Below are 17,557 nucleotides of genomic sequence, written 5' to 3'. Positions count from 1 at the left end.
AATAATGGATTAATAATAGTCTACAGAATCATTACACGTAGCCTGAAGAAATATCACACGAAAAATTCGTATCACACAAAAGACAAAGGTGAAATAAAGTCTTAATCATCTCCAACAAGTAAACTCTTTGATATCTTGCAATATTGTTTCCTCTTCTTTCTTTTTTTTTGCTTTAGTGAGTCAGCCAATTATGGAAACAAAACATTTTAGATCCTGTATGCAAGTTGTCTATAACTGTAAAAGCCACAGCAGGACATACATACATTATGACAAAACAGATACAAAACAAAGTTTTAAAAGATTTATTCTCATCCCAAAATAAACCAAATAGTCATTATTAGGATCATCTTTCCATTGTCTGGTCATTTGTGACTTTGTGACCAAAAATCTTAAAAAATTTGCTTTAAAAGTGATTTTTTTAACAATCGAATACCCAACCTGTTGACCAAAGCAGATATAATAATTTAAAAACCATTTTACTGTTAAAATCATAGTAACCTTAGATAAACGGATAAAAATATTTACATTTCAGTTCAAACAGCCTGTGCACTGAACATAAAATTTTGCACTTTAAAGCTTCCAGATTTAAGCTGTAAACATAAAATATAAAAAGTCCTCTTAAAAACAGAAAACCATTTTTAGATCTCCATGTGATGCATCAGGAGAAGTGCATTAAGGATGGACCATCTATAAATGTTTACATTCATACAAGAAATATAATTAAGAATAAAAAAAATCACTTTAAAATCATCTCTTTGGTTGATTGGGTGTGACTCTCACAGAGATCCTAAGGCACATTGACATTAGTTATATAGCCCAGAATGACACTATCCCAGCCTGCCACCATCTTGAATGAACAAAGACATGCCAAAAATCCAAAGTGTGTTAGTTACTAACTAGGGTGTACTAGGGTGTTTTTAAGGCCTCTCCCTTTAACGCAAGAGTTCAAAGTATGTCACCAAAGTAACTCCTTTGTAGATTCTGTACACAGCCCCCCCGTAAATGACAAAAACAATGTCTGATCTTCATTTTCAAAGCAGAATTGTCAAATACCATGAACCAAAGAAGAACAGGATTTTCACGTGGCTGATTTCCACCCTCTTTCTGGTTAAAAAAAGCTCCTTATACAAAGACCAGCATTCCTCCTTTTGTGCTCACTGGCGCATGAAGAGATTCATCAGTCCAGCCTGATGCAACTCCTGCCACAACCTCATCTCCATACGCATGTCATGATTGGCAAAGAAACGCACAGGTTTATGATATTTGTCATAGTAGTGGTCCGAGTATAACTTCCAGTCTGGAGTCATGAACCCGTAAGCATCGACCTGGTAACATCACAACAATAAATTACTTTTCTTGGAAGTTAGCAAAAGTACATTTTACTGGCATCATGATTTATTGGAAGTAATTGACTGCAAGATATCTAGTCAGGCGAGTTCTCTTGGCATTGTTTTTTTTTATCACAGTTCGTAAAAAAAAGCAGCTACCCTTTTGTGATTTTGTTTGTCAAAAGCTTGGAGGTAAACTTTAAGAAATGTGTCATATTCTAATGTTGCACAATAAGTGAGGCAACATAGTTGAAATATCCATCAAGTAGGCTAATCTCACACAACAATAAAAAGAAGCAAACCTGATCACACGTATGAATAGCAGCCAGGAGCATGACTGCTCCTGTGGACGGTCTGTAAAATCTTCTGGCACCTGTTCTCAGAAGGCGTGAATGCAGAAACCTTGATGAACAAAAGAAAATAATTAAACTTATATAACTGACTGCTGTAGTACATACTGTACAAACAAAGCAAAATAAAAACTAAATGAAAGAGGAAGTTCTTGCAGTTTGAAAACCCCTGACCTAGTACACGTGTCCCGCGATCTATCATGGCTACCATAGGTGAGTGTTGAGCGCCGTAGCGGCCGTAATTTGCAGAGAGAGAAATACGCTAAATAGCATTAGCATTTGCAGCCTACTGTACTATGTCACACGTGTGTTTACATTCATAATCTGTTATTGCCCAACTACACCATGCCTAATTGTATTGATTTGGTGCTATTTCCATTAATGACGCAGATTGATTGCCTGATGTTTATTTGTATATTTGTGTATCATGTCAGTGTGTAAATGGTTCTCAGTATATATGGTTGTAAATATACTCTTTATTGTTTCTTTAGACCATTAATACAGATATCATTGCCGAAGAATAAGTGGTGCAGATGTCAACCAAGACTATCAGTAAACGCATCTTTGTGAAGAATCTCTTTTTCAATCACTGATTCTTTTACTGGAATCCTGTCCATATTTGGCTGCCTCAACCAGCGTTTTATAGAGTCGTAGCGTAACTCCACTACGACTGGGGTCACCATACTCAGCGAGTAATCTCATGTTTATCTAAGGTTAATGTTTTATCAGGTGCGATGAGTGCGCGCAATGGCTGAAGCATGTGTTCCATCGATTTTTAATGGCTCGACAATTAATGACATTTATCTTATGACTTAAATCATGATAATCTGCTCGGGTGGATGCTGGGGTCTCCTCTTTTGGACTGCAACGTATCATTGTTATTTAACATTGCACTATTAGAATTAAGTCAGTCGGTGTAGTAGCCAAGGCTCACATAGTCATAGGCCATCAGTGTTAAGCCAGTTGGTTTGGTAGCCAAGGCTCACATGGCCATAAACCACTAGCGTTAAGATGGTCGGCGTGGTAGCCAAGGCACACATAGTCATAGGCCACTAGTGTTTAGCTGGTCGGCATGGTAGCCGAGGCACACATAGCCCATACGTCATTATCGTTAAGCAGGTCGGCATGGTAGCCCAGGCACACATACTGTAGATAGTAATACATGTGGTTCACATAGCCCTTCGGGGCAGCAGCAGTACATATATCTTGGTAATAGATCTGTGGGGGGCATTTCTGTTTCTTGGCTTGCATCGTTCATTCTGTGTCTCCTGCTTTGATGGGGGTTTATTCATATATGTTATAGGTGCAGCAACAGCATTCCTTATATGCACACCGCAGCATGTTGTGGATGTATTGGCAGTAGCAAGTCTTCATACTTGCTCCGCCGCAGCAGCGTAGCAGATCTATTTCGCCAAGACCAAATACATTTATATGTCATGTACACTACCATGCTAAACCCTCCGAGAGTTGTCATGGCAGAAATGACAGAGAAAGTTCTGGCATGAAACTCTAGATGGCGCAGTCCTAAAGTCTAAACCAATCTGACATAATAACTTTACTACACGACGCAGCTGATTGGTTCCTTCCGTATCAGCAGCCAATGAGCTTTCTGCTCTACGTTTAAAACTTGGCTAGTGATTGTTGTAGCAGTGCAGCGCGTTTCAGAAACCCTCCTCCTTCCCCAGCTCCACAGGTATAGATCTGCTACAAGGTGATCATGCAAGCTATGGGGGGTTTATTCATATGTTTTATATGTGCAGCAGCAGAATTCCTTATATGCACACAGTCATAAAAAAGTCAAACACAAACATACACAAAAATCTTACCTGTTTCTAAGGTAACGGGTAAAATCTGGATGGTAAATTTTGAACTTTTCCACTGTTACATCTTCACCAAAGTATTTAGGGGGACTAAAAAACATAAAAAAATAATTAAATTCAGGCTGCATTGTACAACACAACCAACACGATTCACATTAAAGATCACGGCTAAAAGCAGGACAAAAACCAATGAGCTGACTATATCTGTGGGTCTCCAAAAAGGTTTAACAATATTTACTTTTTGCTGCGCTCAGGGCCTTTTTCAATGATGGTATGTGTGGCAGCTGCTCTCATAAGAATATAATCTCGGTTGTGATCTGGCAGGAAAATATATCTTGTCTCCTGTTCAGAGAAAGAGTCGGTGAGACAGAATTAGCAACAAACAACGTCACCACTAAATAAACATTCTGCTAGAGAATTTTAGAAAACTTTTACAAAGCTGCTTACCTCAGTTATTGGTGGTCCTCTGTAGCCCACACCACGATAGCTACGCATGGAGTTTCGCATGGTGTTCGTTGAGAATGTGTAAAAGGACGTTCTGGATCCCACGTCCTCCTCGAAGCCCGTCAGAACCGCACCATTCACCCTAAAAGTAAAAGAGAGAAACATTACACATTATACAATACACATGACTTCACATTTTATCAATTGAGGAACGAGTCTAAATTATTGTTTAGACTAGAGTAGTCAAGTAAACTACATAAGGCCTTTTCACACCAAAAATGATGAAAAAATATTAAATTAAATAATTATTAAATAAACGTAAATGTAAATCAAGTAAATGCCACCATTTAAATGAAATATTTTTTTGTAAATCTCAATAAGTACCTCACATGATTTATGTGTTCTATTCTGAATTTTCTAAAGCCTAATACTAATACTTCCCTCACCTGAACACGTAGTCATGTTCGTCGATCTCCTTGCCTTTTTTCGATCCATTCAGTATTCCCCCATTTCCCACTACCGCACAGCGGATACACGCTGATCTGGTTATTCTCTTCTCCCAGTCGTCAAACATTAACCGATTTGCTGTTGTATTCATAATTCCCAGTGAGCTCTTCAACTCTATAACAATGGACACACAGATCAACTAAAACCCTTGTTTTTCTAAATGTTTGGACTTCTTGTAATACTACATGTTATAGAACTAATGTTAAATATGTTGCATGTTACTGTAGTTCACTGTAGTACCACCACAACACATAAGAAATACATGAACTTCATTAGTAGAGTGTGACGTGCCTGTGGGCCATCCCTCTTCGGCCGGCGGAAGGGGGTGGGACTTTTTGTACAGAGAATTCAAGACACCTGTGAAGAACTTTAAAAGGTTTCCCGAAGATTGGGGCTCATTTTGTCTGTTACCCCTTTGTTTGGCCTTTGTTTTGGGTTGTCCTTTCGTTTCGTTTAGTTATTTGGTTTATGGATTAGCTTACTTACAGTATGTGTTTGCTTATAGTTTGGTTTGTGATAATTATGTCCGTTATTTATCTTATTTGGAATGGAACCTTTTTTATTTAATTATGTCTTTTAATGTTTATTTTGTGAATAAACCTTTTCTACTTTACTTTTTTCAACGGCTTTGAGCAGGCAACTTAATGGACTTAAAGGGATAGTTCACCCAAAAATGAAAAATTCTGTCATCATTTATTTCCCCTCATGTGGTTCAAAACCTGTTTATGACTCTTTCATCTGTGGAACACCAAAGAAGATATTTTGAAAAATGTCTTTTATCCAAAGCGACTTACATTGCATTATACTATACATTTGTTTCTGAGTATGTGCAATCCCTGGGATCGAAACCATGACCTTGGCGTTGCAAGCACAGGAAAGCCACGAATAACATGAGAGTGAGTATCGTTCTAAAGTAAATTAAATCAATAATTTAATCAACAAATAAGAGCCAAATATTTAATAATTTATGTTAAGTGTTGACTGAACTATTTATGTAAAGTGAACACTGAATTATGATGTCAACCAAAAGCTTTTCTAAAATCATTTAAAACAAACACTTGGTTATTCAATCTGAGTTCAGTCCAAAATTCCCACAACACATACCATCGAGAGTAACACCTCCCCAGCCATGTGCTCCACCATAGTGACTCAGTCGCTCATACTCGTCTGGAGTTAAATGCTTTGCCCACTGCAGGACTGGAATGGTGTGTAGAAACATCTCAGAGAAGTTGGTCTGAGGCACATGCTTTCTGATGTTGTTTGGGCAGTCCTGCAATAAAAACAGACAAGACAGTTTCTCATTTAAGGAGATTCATGCAGCATATATTTTTAGAACAGAATTTTGATGGTTTGAAAGTAGAAACTAATCTCTACATGCAGGTAGTCATCGAGCCACTGCTATTATCAAACTTACAGAACTCGTATTACTGGAAGGTTAAGAGATGTACTCATTAAATCAATTATGTAATTACATTTTATTTAACAAATAAAAGCTTGTGTAAGCCCACAATAAGACTACACCAAAAACTACGAGACTTACTGTTTGTGAAGGAAATTCATCCACGAAATACTGGTCACCAAAGTCGTACTGTTTGTTTTTTTCTGGTTTTAATGTTTTCGTCTCATTTTTTGGTTCTGTCCTTTGGAGTGTTTTGGTGTTTGGATCTGGAGTGACAGGCTGTGTGTTTTCTGTGTGTACTGATTCTCCAGATTCATCTCGGAGACTTGACTGTTGCTCTGAACTCTTATCTGGTTCTTCAGTAATGTCCAGTTCATTCTCAGCAGATAGTTGGTTCTCCAAAGAGTCGTTGATGTAATTTCTTGCATTGTAAAACCTGTGGGCAAGAACATAATAGATGATGACCAGCATGACACAGCAACATTATTTCAATTTATGACAGAAGTTTGGTTCAGTGCTGATAGATTGTAGGATCTGAATTTCTTAAAAGCAACCTGTTTGTGTGTGTGCATTTCCTAAAGATGATGAAATTATGACTGGAGGAGAGTACAGACATACATTTTGTTTATTTCCTTATCCTTTTATTCTTTATTATTATTCTTTATTTTGCTACATATTAATACATATTATTAGTTATAGATTATATTCATTTCTTCGTTATATTCTACATTCTGCTTGTATTGTCTTCACAAGTAGATGTGAGATATGAGTAATCTCATTCTCAAGGTTCATAATAACGTCACGAGACAATGTTGTGAAACAGTAATTTTCCACTGTCTCAGTATAATAACACCTGTGTTGCTAGTCAGACCAAGTCGGACGAAGTTAGACGGAGATAGAGTGAACTCTAGACAGAGTTCTAGGCAGAGTGAGAATGGGCATCTGAACGTAACTATGATTTTCTCTCTCTAATAAACTTGGCTTATTTTATTATAACATCACTTCATCTCCTGCCTGCTGTTCTTCCCCTCTGACATCCAAGTCTGCAGGATAGTTAGATCAGTTTTGACATATGAACAAGATGGAACAACACTACGGTATCAATAACTAAATCTATCAGATCTATCAGTGCTATGAGGTTTTTATTGCACGTCTGAGCAGAACTGACACACTTCCTCTTTAGGCATGAACACCTCAGATGACGAAACATATTAATAACCTGAGAGCCGCTGAATTTTATGTCAATATTGCATTGTTTGCCATACAACACTATAACAGAACTTTTATTAGCCATCCTGCTATATGATATGTCAGCAAACATCATCAAAAAGAACACAGGAAGTTAATGTTTGTCTACGGATTTACAGTTTTCATAATAGACTTATTGCTCGAGATACAAAAGCATTTTTCATTCAATCTGAATAAAGATTCATTATGTTCTTTAGTGACCTAATATTAAGAAAGACATCAAATAAACGAACCATTCTGTAAAACAGTATGTGTTTCATGAATCCTCTGAAAAATATGTACAGGTATATGTAAATATGTAAAGGGATAATGTACAGGTTGTTCGCGATGATAGATCCAACTGTGGATATGGCTTGCAGATCTTATAGATCCAAAATTAGAGTCCAGATTCACTAGATCTCTCCCCGTCAGGAACTTATTACATCTGAAAATATCAACTCCGTTGTGAGTTAATACTTCAAATCAACCACAGGTAGATACAGAGATGAAGGAAAGATCAGCAGGCAGGAGACGAAGTGATGTTGAATAAAATGAAAGATGGTTTATTCAATAATCTCAGTTGTGCTTCAATGCTCAGTCTAACAGATTCAATAGGTATTATTAACCATGCAAGTATCAAAACATTGTCTCGTGACGTTATTGACCATTGGAGACTCATATCAGCATAAAAGACAATACAGCACCCAACAGAACATAAAGCAATATTAAAAATAAGGTAATGTAGCAATGTAACAAATAATAAGAATAAATGTAAATAATAAAATAAATGAATGAAAATATATAATAAATGCATAAAACTTAGTAAGGGTTAGTAAATATGTAATGGAAAAATAATAAATGGACTAATGGAATAAATGAGATAAATGAGATAAATGAAATAGAATAATAAAAAAACAAAAAAACAAATGTATGTTTCTACTCAGATCTATCAGTGATAACAGCCGGCTGTTTGTACATTATTCTGCTTATTACACAGCTACTTACCTCATAAGTAAGTTACTAAAAAAAATTATTGATTCGACATTTTATTCATTTTTAACCATAAGGCCGATCGTAACATTCCTAAGACTGATTTCCCCAGACACAACAACCGCTCAAAACTAATAACACATGGTAACCTGGATGCTTCAAGTCATTTTGGAACCCACAGTTAAATATTACACAAAATTTAAATTGAATTTTGTAATATTTTTTGACAGGTGCAGTATAATAGTATAATAAGTAAATAAATACATTTGCCGATATATATATATTAGGGCTGTGCAAAAATATCGATACATGTAACTATCGCAATATTTTTTTTTTCCGATAGTGTATCGATAGTGATACCTCTACTATCAATACATTTTTTTTAAATCATGTCATATACATACGGCCAAAAGTAAGTGGAAGCGAGCATGGCGAAAAACGTAAGAACGCTTGGAGCTCTCAGAGCTGATGTGTGGGTGTGCTTTGCTTTTCAAAAGAAGTCATGGAGTAATGAGTTATATAAAATAATGCTGTTTGTAGGCTTCGCAAGTCATGACACAAGTCACTTGGCTACTGCAGTGCATTAGACAAAAGGTTTATTAAGAAAAGTAACAATGACATTTATTGTGCTTTCATGGATGTGACACCTGCGCATTTAAAGGACGGATGAACCAGGGGTTTTATACTGCCCATGTTCAGTGTTTTACCTGTAATGCACCACAACAGCCAAGTGACTTGTGTGACCCACCTTATTCCCCTGTGCTACCCACTTGAGGGGCGCAATCCACAGTTTGAGAACCCAAACCTCTGATCTTAAGGTCCATGCATCGCACATCATGGCCACTCTGCAGAGGTAAGGGATGATTTTACACTTATCCTTACAGAAAACCCCCGGTGGTGCACAGCATGTTGTATTTCTTGTTCTACTTATTACATTTTCTATTTAAAGTATTGCAATATATCGCAAATGTGTATCGTATCGGAATACATAGCAATATATTGTATCGTGACCCATCTATCGTGATATGTATCGTATCCGGAGGCACTTGCCAATACACAGCCCTAATATATACAGTATATATATATTCATGATATATACAGTATATACAGTATATATAGGCAAATCTATTTATTTATTTACTTTTATACACACACACACACACACACATATATATATATACACACAAATACATATATACTGTATACACACATACACATAAATATTTATAAACAATATTTTTTGCTCAAATAATTTAGCCTTGTGGCAAGTAACCTTGTAATACGAAGGATAATGTACATCCAGCCAGTTGTTAAACCAGGTGGCATTTACTCTCATTGGCTAAGAAAATGGCATTTCCTACTTTTCCAAAGTACATTATTCCAACATTTGAATGTATTTAAAGCACTAATCTGTAAAACACCATGTACTGACTGTAATGACCATAATTATAATTCATGAAATGTGTTACCAACACAAGATTTTAATAGCGTTATTTCGACAAAACCTGGTTTGGTTAATACAAATAACATTTTAATGTCGAATGCGTACCTTTTCCTGACCTGCAGGCTTTTCCAAGCACGTCTGTGTTAAAATTAGAGCTTTGCCCTTTAAAAGCATCTGGGCTACATTTCGCATAACAGACTCCACTTTGAGCGCAATGATTCTGCACTTCTACAAGAGCTCACCGGTATCACTAATGCACTTTATTGGACTAATGCCAAACCAGACTGATTCTATACTTGCCTGAACTAAAACAGTAGAAGCAAAGCCATGGACCTTGCATCCCGTCACGGTTACAGTTTTTAATACTAAGTTAACATTACAAACAATGGAAAACTGTGCCAGCCTGAGGAAGTGGGCTCTCACTGCCGAGCCTCGATTCCCCCAAAGGGTGTACCAAAGGCTGTATTTCTCGCCTTTCCCACTAAGGCACTATTAGTTCAATGCTTCAAAACAAACTGTGTAAATCAATATATGAATAGTTAAAAATAAAAATTCAAATAAGAAAAAAATGATACAAATCATCGGTCTGTCACTAGGTAAACAAACACTACAAAACATAACAAATCATTTTCTAAGCGCATGACAAATGGCTGCATGCTATAATGATTATCAGAGAAACTGCACTCTATGCTCTCTAGAGACACCGTGCAGAATATGCGCTTTCATAATGACAACGTAAGCAAAAACCACCAACAACAAAAGAAAAGACAAACTTTAACCTAAATTAAAGCTATAGAAAACATTTAAGAGTGCTTTCACACCTGACTCATTTAGTACGGTTGAATGGCACGAGAGTTCGTTTTGCTTCTTGGTGCGGTTCGTTTGGGCAGGTGTGAATGCAGCAATCGCACTCGAGTGCGCACCAAAAGCGGACCAAATAAGCATACCGAAACCTCCTTGAAAAGGAACTCTCGGTAAAGGACAAAGGACAAACTTGCAGTAGTGAGGAGGTGTGGAGCCTCGTAGAAATTTGGTCTGATGACCATATTACATCCCAACTTTCGAAAACTCACAAGAACAGCGCAATATTTTCATTGTTTAGCAAACAACTCAGGGAAAGGGGGTTTAATAGATCTGTGGAACAAACTGGGTTAAGGTAAAGAAACTACGCCAGCAGTACATCCAGTTGCGGGATGTACAAGTTCCCCTGTTACGATGACCTCGATAATATACTTGGGACAAAACCGGACGTTGACCTGGTGGATGTTGTTGAGATCGCCATCGCCGCTAACAATGATGCGACTGATGCTATAGCACAGCCGACCTTTGACGGTGAGTTTATTTCGCAGTTTAGGAAATACGTTCTCTCGCCAACGAGTGATGTGGATGTTGTCACGTGACTGCATTTTTGGTTCGTTTCAACTGGTTCGGACCAAAGCAATCAGTGTGGTGTGAAAACGAACCAACACCGCTGAAAAATGCTACAATGTATCATTTTTTACCACTGGTCCAGACCAATGAACCGAACTAAAGGTGAGTCATAGTTGACACAAAAGAAAATTCTTTCATCATATACACACCCACATGTCATTCCAAACATGTACGACCTACTCTCACCTACAGAACACAAAAGAAGAGATTTTAAAGAACACTGGCAACCAAACAACGTTGCCACATATTGACTTCCATTGTATAACAACAAAATCACTGCAATATTTTTTGCAGTCAATCATCTTTTGCGTTCCACAGAACATATTCAAGTTTGAATAATATGATCTGGTCCTTAAATTTGCGAGTGTTTATGAATGTAACATTTTTTTATTATTGGATGAAAAGTTGGATAAAAACGTTTTATCTTACCTGTTGTGTTTATTGCTTTGGAAAGTCCTTGTTTGCCATGGCACTTGAATCTGCAAAGCCAAGCACACCACAAATATTGCTAACAATCCGACGCCCAGCAATGCAATGAACCACACCAGCAGTCTTCGAGGAAGCCGGACTGTCATCGTAACACTTTGCTTGGTCCCAAGTTGCTGAGAATGGCCAAGAACACCTTGTCACCGTGTAAGGACATGGGAGTTCTTCTGGGCAAGTGTTCGAGCACTGTTTCGATAATACTAAAAAGTGCTTCTTCAACGGAAGAGGCTGGCAGAAGCCGTGAAGTACTTTGGTTTTAGCTCTGGTGTTCACTTCTCTAAAGGGTGAGAAAATAAGAAGAGTGTTTGCTATTTAATAATGGTTAGCAACTCTCCCCTGAGAGGTTTTTCTAAGCAACATAACCCACCCCCCCCGCCCCCCCCCTCCCAAGGAAAATATCCCCTGACCACATCTCACATGCTGAAGAGTCTACAACATTATCATGGTTTATATACGAATAGATCTGTTTAAAATCAAATAATTATGTGTTAATAATGTAATTCATTATTAAACAATGTAAAGGCTTTAAAATGTCTAAAGGCTGGGAAAGACTGTTTATATGTATGTTTACTTGATTCTGTAAATTGCTCATGTGAAAACAATAAATAGATTGATAAAAAAAATGTTTAAAGGCAAGGATTTACAGTCAGGCTTCTTGAATAGAGTAAAATTATGAATATAAATGGAACAATGTTAACAACTTGTTGATGGATCGAATAGACGGCTACTCAGGAAGAACCTGAAAAACAACATTTCTATCCTTCATAGGCCTACAGCTCTTACAATGCTATAACACATTTATTAACAAATCAGAATGAATATCAACTAAAATGTTGACACAAATGCTTTTTTCTGTCTGACAAACAAAGCTTTCTTTATATACACATTCCTACTATTGTACCGTTGAATGTGGACTGGCGAGAATAGCATTTGCTTGAATAAGTTCTTTCTAAGCTGTGGGCTTTTCAGAAATTTTTACCCCGCATTCTGGAACTCAGAGTAGACCATGAGTAATTTCTGAAGACAACTGAACAGTAAACCAAAGTCCTTCTTCTTTAAAAAAGTGCTTGGACTGCTTAGTTTAAACTCTTTAAAAAACTACTTCTAAGGAAATGAAACAAATAAAAAAAGTATAACTGTAAACACAAGTTATACTTGTATATAAAAAGTATAACACAAAAAGAAACAGAGAAACACAAAAGAGTCATAAAACAAAGTAAGAACTGTTCAAGAACAGCCTTGTCTCTAAACTCAAGGAAAACTCCCACAATAGATGAACAGACACAAAAAAACACGTAAAGATGACCAAAAATGTCTCGTACCTGAAGGGAAACTTCTGACAAGCGTTGAGAGTTGAACTCGAGCGAACAGCTACACGAACACAGGGACTTGAGAGACCGCCCTATTGTAAAATGAATAACAGCTGCTACCTCCCCTGTCCCCTCCCCCAAAGAAATAAAAGAGGAAGACAGAGAGAGAGAGAGAGGGAGGGAGAGAGAGAGGAGAGGAGAGGAGAGAGACAGAGCGAGAGAGAGAGAGAGAGAGAGGGAGGGAGAGAGAGAGAGGAGAGGAGAGAGACAGAGCGAGAGAGAGAGAGAGAGAGAGAGAGAGAGAGAGAGAGAGACAGTAGAGAGAGAAGGTTAGGGAGAGAGACAGTAGAGAGAGAGAGAGGAGAGAGCGAGAAGAGAGGAGAGTGATGAGAGAGAGGGAGGGAGAGAGAGAGGAGAGGAGAGGAGAGAGACAGAGCGAGAGAGAGAGAGAGAGAGAGAGGGAGAAGAGAGAGAGGAGAGAGAGAGAGAGAGAGAGAGAGAGAGAGAGAGAGAGAGAGCGACAAAGAGAGACAGAGAGCACTGGGAAGCGGGTGAAGATCCGAGGACGAGGAGAGAAGGCGAGAGACGAGAAGAGAGGCATGAGGAGAGAGAGCAGAGGAGAGAGTGAAGGAAGGAGAGTAGAGAGAGAGAGAGAGAGAGAGAGAGAGAGAGAGAGAGAGAGAGAGAGAGATGGCTACGTATCACTCCGAACAGTAAGGTACATAGATCAGATCAACTGCACAGATTAAAACAACACATTCTGATGACAAAGACAGCTGACTGCCAAAACAAGATGAATACACAAACTATTAAAATTTTGAAGTACAGAATAACATTTAGAAAAATAAGATGCAGGGACATGTGAAACGCACACCAGGTTTAAAAAGTCTTATCTATTTTTATTATCACACAAGTTATAGCTGCTGATTTCCATACAAGGTAGTTATCTCGTCTTCTCTCTCACACACACAAGCCCCTCCTCTTTCTAGTCACGCTCAAAGGGGACATAATGGTCACATGGGTGCTTGAACACTTCAAAAGGTGCATGAAACTTCTGCAGTGGCACATTCTACATAATGGCACGCAAATGCCGTGTTCACTCCCAAGCAAAGGAAAGGAAGGAAGCAACGTAATATCCTCATTATCTTCAGCTGGCATGTTCCGTGACAACGTATGCAAACTTACATACAAATAGGGATGCACGATACCACGTTTAAAGAACTAGTACAAGTACTGATATTTTTCTGGTATACTTGCCGATACCGATGCCTGTACTTTTTTTTGATGAGGTGGCAATTTTCCAAGCACAACACAGTGAGACTGATAAAATGAATAGCTTCATAATTACATACAACTCCACCTTAAACACATTTTGAAAAAATAAATAATTTTGTGCTCGTCACAAACTTTCAAAGCACGAAGAAATGCATACAATAAAATGCAAGTGTGGGCGGAAACAGGAGTAACTGAACCCAAAAAGCAGGAAAAACTTACACTGAAAAAATATATTTATTAAAGTATACTTAATATAATTATGTACCTGTTTTTAACAAAAAAATGGAGTTAAAATAACATAATATTGGGAATAAAATCTACTAATTTTTATTTTTAAGATTTTAATTATTTTGTTTGAGTAATTTTAATTGAACAAATTATTGTAGGGTCACCAAATCATGAATTTGATCCAGATAAGTAAAATTGATCATAATCAATTAAATTCATCCCAATTTGGGCTGATATTTGTTTCCCTTACAAAGGGTGGTGGAGAATATATTACTTATAATTGTGATCAAAGCTCATGATAATTCTTACAAATTTGGTGAAGAATAGTGTCATGGCTCTGCTTCCTTAGTCGTTTAGGAGCCGCCAGGCTCACACCTTGTTCGGCTTTCGCCAGAAGGGCACCCCTGTGAAGACCTTCGCCATGGACTTCCTCTCCACTGCGCGCCACTCAGGGTTCGGCGAGGCGGAGTTGAAGGTGATCTTCAACAGCTGCCTCGACGAACCCTTTGAGCCGGCGGAGATGCGCAGGTTGAGGCCCCTGGGCTTCGTAGACCAGCTCCAGATCGCGATGGATCGCGAGGAGTCCAGGGGACTGTCCGTGGCGGGGTCTTCTACGGGGCTGGCGACGATCCCGGAGGGCCAGACCCTGCAGCTCGGAGTCGTGGGCATCACCACACCGCTCTCCTCAACCCCTGCAGCCTCCCCACCAGTCAGCCTACGAGGTAGGCGAGGAAGGAGGGAGTCTTGGGGAACCACCTCCGAGGAGTCCCCAGGTAGCCGGGCCAGCGTGCGTTTAGCCTCCTTTACTCATCACCGCGATCCGAGGCAGTGGCGGTGTGGGTGCTAGGCCGTAAGAAGAAGAGGCAACGGCGGGCAGCGTGGTCTCCTTCCCGGCCGGTGCAGCCGGCATCCAGTCCGGTGCAGCCGGCATCCAGTCCGGTGCAGCCGGCATCCAGTCCGGTGCAGCCGGCGTCCAGTCCGGTGCCAGCCGGCGTCCAGTCCGGTGCAGTCCGGTCCAGCCGGCGTCCAGTCCGGTGCAGCCGGCGTCCAGCCCGGTGCAGCCGGCGTCCGGTCCGGTGTCAGCCGGCGTCCAGCCGGTGATCAGCCGGCGTCCGGTCCGGTGTCAGCCGGCTCCAGTCCGGTGTCCAGTCGGTGTCCAGTCCGGTGTCCAGTCGGTCCAGTCCGGTGTCCAGCCGGTCCAGTCCGGTGTCCAGTCCTGTGTCCAGCCTGTGTCCAGTCCGGCGCAGCCGGCGTCCAGTCCGGTGATCCAGCCGGCGTCCAGTCGGTGATCCAGCCGGCGTCCAGTCCGGTGATCCAGCCGGCGTCCAGTCCGGTGATCCAGCGGCGTCCAGTCCGGTGATCCAGCCGGCGTCCAGTCCGGTGATCCAGCCGGCGTCCAGTCCGGTGATCCAGCCGGCGTCCAGTCCGGTGATCCAGTCCGGCGTCCCAGCCGGCGCAGCGGTGTCAGCCGCGCGTCAAGCCTGTCCAGCCGGCCTTCCAGCCGGCGTCAAGCCCTGTCCAGCCGGCCTTCCAGCCGGCGTCAAGCCCTGTCCAGCCGGCCTTCCAGCCGGCGTCAAGCCCTGTCCAGCCGGCCTTCCAGCCGGCGTCAAGCCCTGTCCAGCCGGCCTTCCAGGGCGTCAAGCCCTGTCCAGCCGGCCTTCCAGGGCGTCAAGCCCTGTCCAGCCGGCCTTCCAGGGCGTCAAGCCCTGTCCAGCCGGTCCCTGGGAGACTCCCAGGGCCAAAGACTGTTCCCCCCGGACTCCTCCTAAGTCCCCCAGGACTCGCGCCCTCGAGCGCAGCCGGGGACTGGGACTTTCCCCCCAACCCTTTTGGACTGCCCCCATGAACTCTTGTTTTGCCCCACCCCCCCTCCCATGTTTGTTATTTTTTTATCCCACCCCATCCTGTGGTCTTGTTGTCCTGTCTCCCCTTGTCTTGTTCACCATGTTTGTCTGGTTTTTGTCTTTGTCTCGGTCTGCCTTGTCTTGTCCGTCTACCCCTTGGTGAGCACCTGGAGGTGCTCATTAAAGGGGGGGCTTCTGTCATGGCTCTGCTTCCTTAGTCATGTTTTTCTTGGTCCTGTAGTCAGAGTCCATGGCAGGAGTCTTTGGTTATGTGTGGAGAGAAACATATTATTGTCCGTTTGACAATAATATACGTTCTCTCCAGTGTCTTGTCATTGGCCCCATTCCTCTTGTTTCCTCGTTATCTTTCCCTAAGTGTTTGATTTCCCACACCTGCCCCGTGTCGTTATCCCTCGTTTGTCTTCCCTTTAAATACCCTCTTGTTTCTTTATCTTGTGCTCGTGGATTGTATCTGTACGTTTCGTGTTCATGTGCTTACCCGTGTTCCTGTGCTTACCCGTGTTCCTGTGCCTTGCCTGTGTTCCTGTGCCTTGCCTGTTCGTGTTTTGTGAGTTTTGTGCCTTGCCCGTGTTCCTGTGCCTTGCCTGTTCGTGTTTTGTGAGTTTTGTGCCTTGTAGTGTTTAAGACGTTTGGTCGTGTCCTTGAGTTTAGGTTAGTTGTCTTGTTTTCATTTTGCCCCCTCGTGGGAAGTCTTTTGTTTTATATTTGTTCCTTAGTTCTGTTTTCCCCCATTGTGGGTGTTTTGGTTCTGTTTTGTGTTTTAATAAATATATCTGTTAACCCCTTCACTGCCTGCCTGCGCTTGGGTTCTCTTTCACGCCAGTTCGTGACAAATAGTGTTTAAATAATACTGTTCCTCATTGAATCCCCTACATTATTAAGTAAATCCAAGTCAATTTTATTATGTTAAACCCACTTAAATCGGTCAAATTAAGTTTACTTGTTTATTTTGTGTTGAGACTACATAAATAATTTTTGTAGATATAACTACCTTGGCAGTTGATCTGTAGTTCCCAGCATGCTTTGTATCTGACTGCATTAGGAGATTAATTTTCAAGATTAACTGTCATTTTAAGTGTTTTTCAGTAAAAAGAAAGAAATGTTTTTTGTTGATTTATCTTTGAGATTTAGGAGAGTTTTGGTATTATTGAGAAAAAACAAGAACAAGTCAGTATTTCCTGATAGCCGTTTTTGCCTTCACCATTTCATTTTAAATGTTTTGCGAAGTGATGTACATTTTTTAATAGATTTTTTAATATTTATTTATTTTTAATATTTCAATTAATATGAGGTCTAACTTTCTGACTTCAAGTTTCTCCATCGTCCACAACAATATTTGAGGCCCCCACTCACAATTTCTGAAATATTCTGGATCTTGATACAACTAGAAATGGTTATTTTTAAAACAAAAATAACCATTTCTAGTTAACATTAAGAACTTATATTTATTTTA

At 40.2% G+C, this 17,557-nt stretch overlaps 1 protein-coding gene across 1 annotated transcript; it reads right to left on the bottom strand.

The window, feature by feature from the left end:
* Window positions 1-286: 286 nt before the first annotated feature.
* Window positions 287-12,881, bottom strand: st6galnac (ST6 (alpha-N-acetyl-neuraminyl-2,3-beta-galactosyl-1,3)-N-acetylgalactosaminide alpha-2,6-sialyltransferase). Its single transcript, XM_057358854.1, has 10 exons — window positions 12,749-12,881; window positions 11,370-11,703; window positions 5,990-6,284; window positions 5,554-5,719; window positions 4,389-4,563; window positions 3,946-4,084; window positions 3,737-3,840; window positions 3,505-3,588; window positions 1,631-1,730; window positions 287-1,325 (listed from the first exon to the last, which is right to left on the bottom strand). The coding sequence occupies exons 2-10, from the start codon at window positions 11,513-11,515 to the stop codon at window positions 1,155-1,157; spliced, it is 1,380 nt and encodes a 459-aa protein (XP_057214837.1). The 5' UTR covers window positions 11,516-11,703; window positions 12,749-12,881; the 3' UTR covers window positions 287-1,154.
* Between the last annotated feature and the right edge of the window lie 4,676 nt (window positions 12,882-17,557).

The sequence above is a fragment of the Triplophysa rosa genome, linkage group LG18 (assembly GCF_024868665.1).
Source record: "Triplophysa rosa linkage group LG18, Trosa_1v2, whole genome shotgun sequence".
In the NCBI taxonomy this organism is placed as follows: Eukaryota; Metazoa; Chordata; class Actinopteri; order Cypriniformes; family Nemacheilidae; genus Triplophysa; species Triplophysa rosa.
Note: the sequence above shows the minus strand (reverse complement) of the source record. Positions and strands in the feature narration are given on the sequence as shown.